The 1,983-nt window shown below is 53.4% G+C and overlaps 1 protein-coding gene across 1 annotated transcript in view; it reads left to right on the forward strand.

Moving 5' to 3' along the window:
• XYLT2 (xylosyltransferase II) overlaps positions 1–1,983 on the forward strand; it is a 22,163-nt gene that overhangs the window by 7,512 nt on the left and 12,668 nt on the right. Inside the window, exon 2 of the mRNA XM_011960019.1 lies at positions 78–161. Within this exon, the coding sequence (XP_011815409.1) occupies positions 78–161 (84 nt within the window). The remainder of the gene's footprint in view (positions 1–77; positions 162–1,983) is intronic.

Raw genomic sequence — 1,983 nt, forward strand, 5'->3', positions numbered from 1 at the left:
CCTCCTCCTCCAGCTTACTGGCTGAATGAATAGGGGAATCCTGGATTGGAATGTTTGAAAAAGCTTGTGCCGTCCAGGCACCCATTGCTGCTTGGACCCCCTCAGCTGCTCCCTCACCTGAATCTGGGGTTGCCAGGCAGCATAACGGGGTGCATGGGAAGGTGAGTGCTGAAGCTGGACCGCCCACTTCACCACTCTCTTCCAGCTCTGACCCTGAGGAGACCACCAGCAAATCACTTTGCCTCCTCCCTTATCCTCATCAGTATCTCTCCTCAAGATGGGGATAATATTGGCACCTCCCGTGTTGGGTGATTATAAAGTGAAAATGATGCCTGTGAAGCACTTGCAGGAGTTCCTGGCACACACTCAGCTGTCAGTAAATAAATAACTCTTATTATCCCAGCACTGTGCATTGGGAATACGATTCATTCATTCAATCATTCATTCCACAAATAGGTACGAAGTCCTACTTTGTACTAGACACTGTGCTAACACTGGGGATACAAAAATAAAACAGATGAGGTCTCTGCCCTCATGGACAGGTAATCTACAGGAAGAAACAGACAGCGAAAAGGAACTCAATAGAATTACAAAGGGGTTGGGTTAGATCAGAGGGTCAGGAAAGGCTTCTCAGAGGAAGAGGTGGGCAGGAGAGTTCAGGCAGAAGGCCTGAGGAGAATGGGCTTAGCTGGGCACCCTTGAGGAATGGACGGGAGGGTGTGGTGCTTTCCCTGGAAGATGGTTCCATCCTGTGCGGCTGAAAGGACCACAGCAAGGGGCAGGAGTTTTATTCTGAGTGCAGTGGGAGAGCACCGAAGGGGTTTAAGCAGCACAGGATTCAGTGTGCATTTAAGATGTGCGCTCTGCCCATCTATGGAGAGGCTGAGAGTGAATCCCAGGGATGGTCACTAACCTCCAGAGAGCTGCTCGATAGTTTCCAAAGCTTTCACAAACACCATCTCACCACTTGTTTTAAATGCAGCCTGAGAAGTCAAAGGAGGTGGGGATGGGGGGAGCATTTCTGTGTTCACCCTCTCTGTGACTCAGAGAAAGATTCTAAGGTGGAGCTGCAGAGCCAGGAAGTGGCAGAGGATTTTAATTGCCTCCTTGGAGGAGAGGAAGGAGCCTCTGAGGCCAGAATGCATCCAGGCCAGAGGTCAGAGGACCATTCCCCACCCTCAGTCATCAGAAGGGCTCCCGACCTCAGGGCTGCTGGGCCAGCCTGTGAGGGGCACAAGGCTGGGGCTGTGATGATGCTCTTTGGACATGCCTGGAAGGGACAGAGGTGAGGGCTAACTGCCCACCAGGGCCTCTCTGATCCCTCACTGCTGCCTCTTCGTCCCCCAGCCTCCTCTGGGATTGTCCTTCTCAGGGTCAGCCAGCTCCCACTGCAGTGCAGGGACCAACATGCCCGTCTCCTCCCACATCCTGGCCCCCACCACAGCCAACCTGGCCCTGTGCCTCATGCCCTACCCTCCTGACCAGCTTCCTGACTCACTGATACTGGCTTCCACTCAGAGAGCCTACAGCTCTCTGCCATCTCTACCCACCTAAGCTTGGGAATGTCTTTCTCTGCTTGCTGTGTGGCCAGGTCACATGTCACCAGGCTGATACACACTCAGCTCGGTGGGGCTGCATTTACCTTTCCTAGGGATTCCCCAGCCTGTGGTGCCCTCCCCAGTGTGGTACAGAATAGGGTCTGCTGCCTCTTCTTGCAGGTATGTCTTCTCGGATGGGAATGGCCGCCCCCAGCTCCCACTGGCCACCTTTAAGAGATCAGAGGGCAACCGAGCACTGTGGCTCATGCCTCTGATCCCAGCACTTTAGGAGGCCAAGGTGGGAGAAGCGCTTGAGCCCAGGAGTTCGAGACCAGCTTGGATAACATAACAAGACTGCATCTCTATTAAAATAAATAAAATCAAAAGATCAGAAGGCTGGCTGGGTGCTAGGCACAGAGGGCATGAGTGTAGGGATGGGGCTCTG

The sequence above is a fragment of the Colobus angolensis genome, unplaced genomic scaffold, assembly GCF_000951035.1.
Source record: "Colobus angolensis palliatus isolate OR3802 unplaced genomic scaffold, Cang.pa_1.0 Scaffold50, whole genome shotgun sequence".
Taxonomy (NCBI): Eukaryota; Metazoa; Chordata; class Mammalia; order Primates; family Cercopithecidae; genus Colobus; species Colobus angolensis.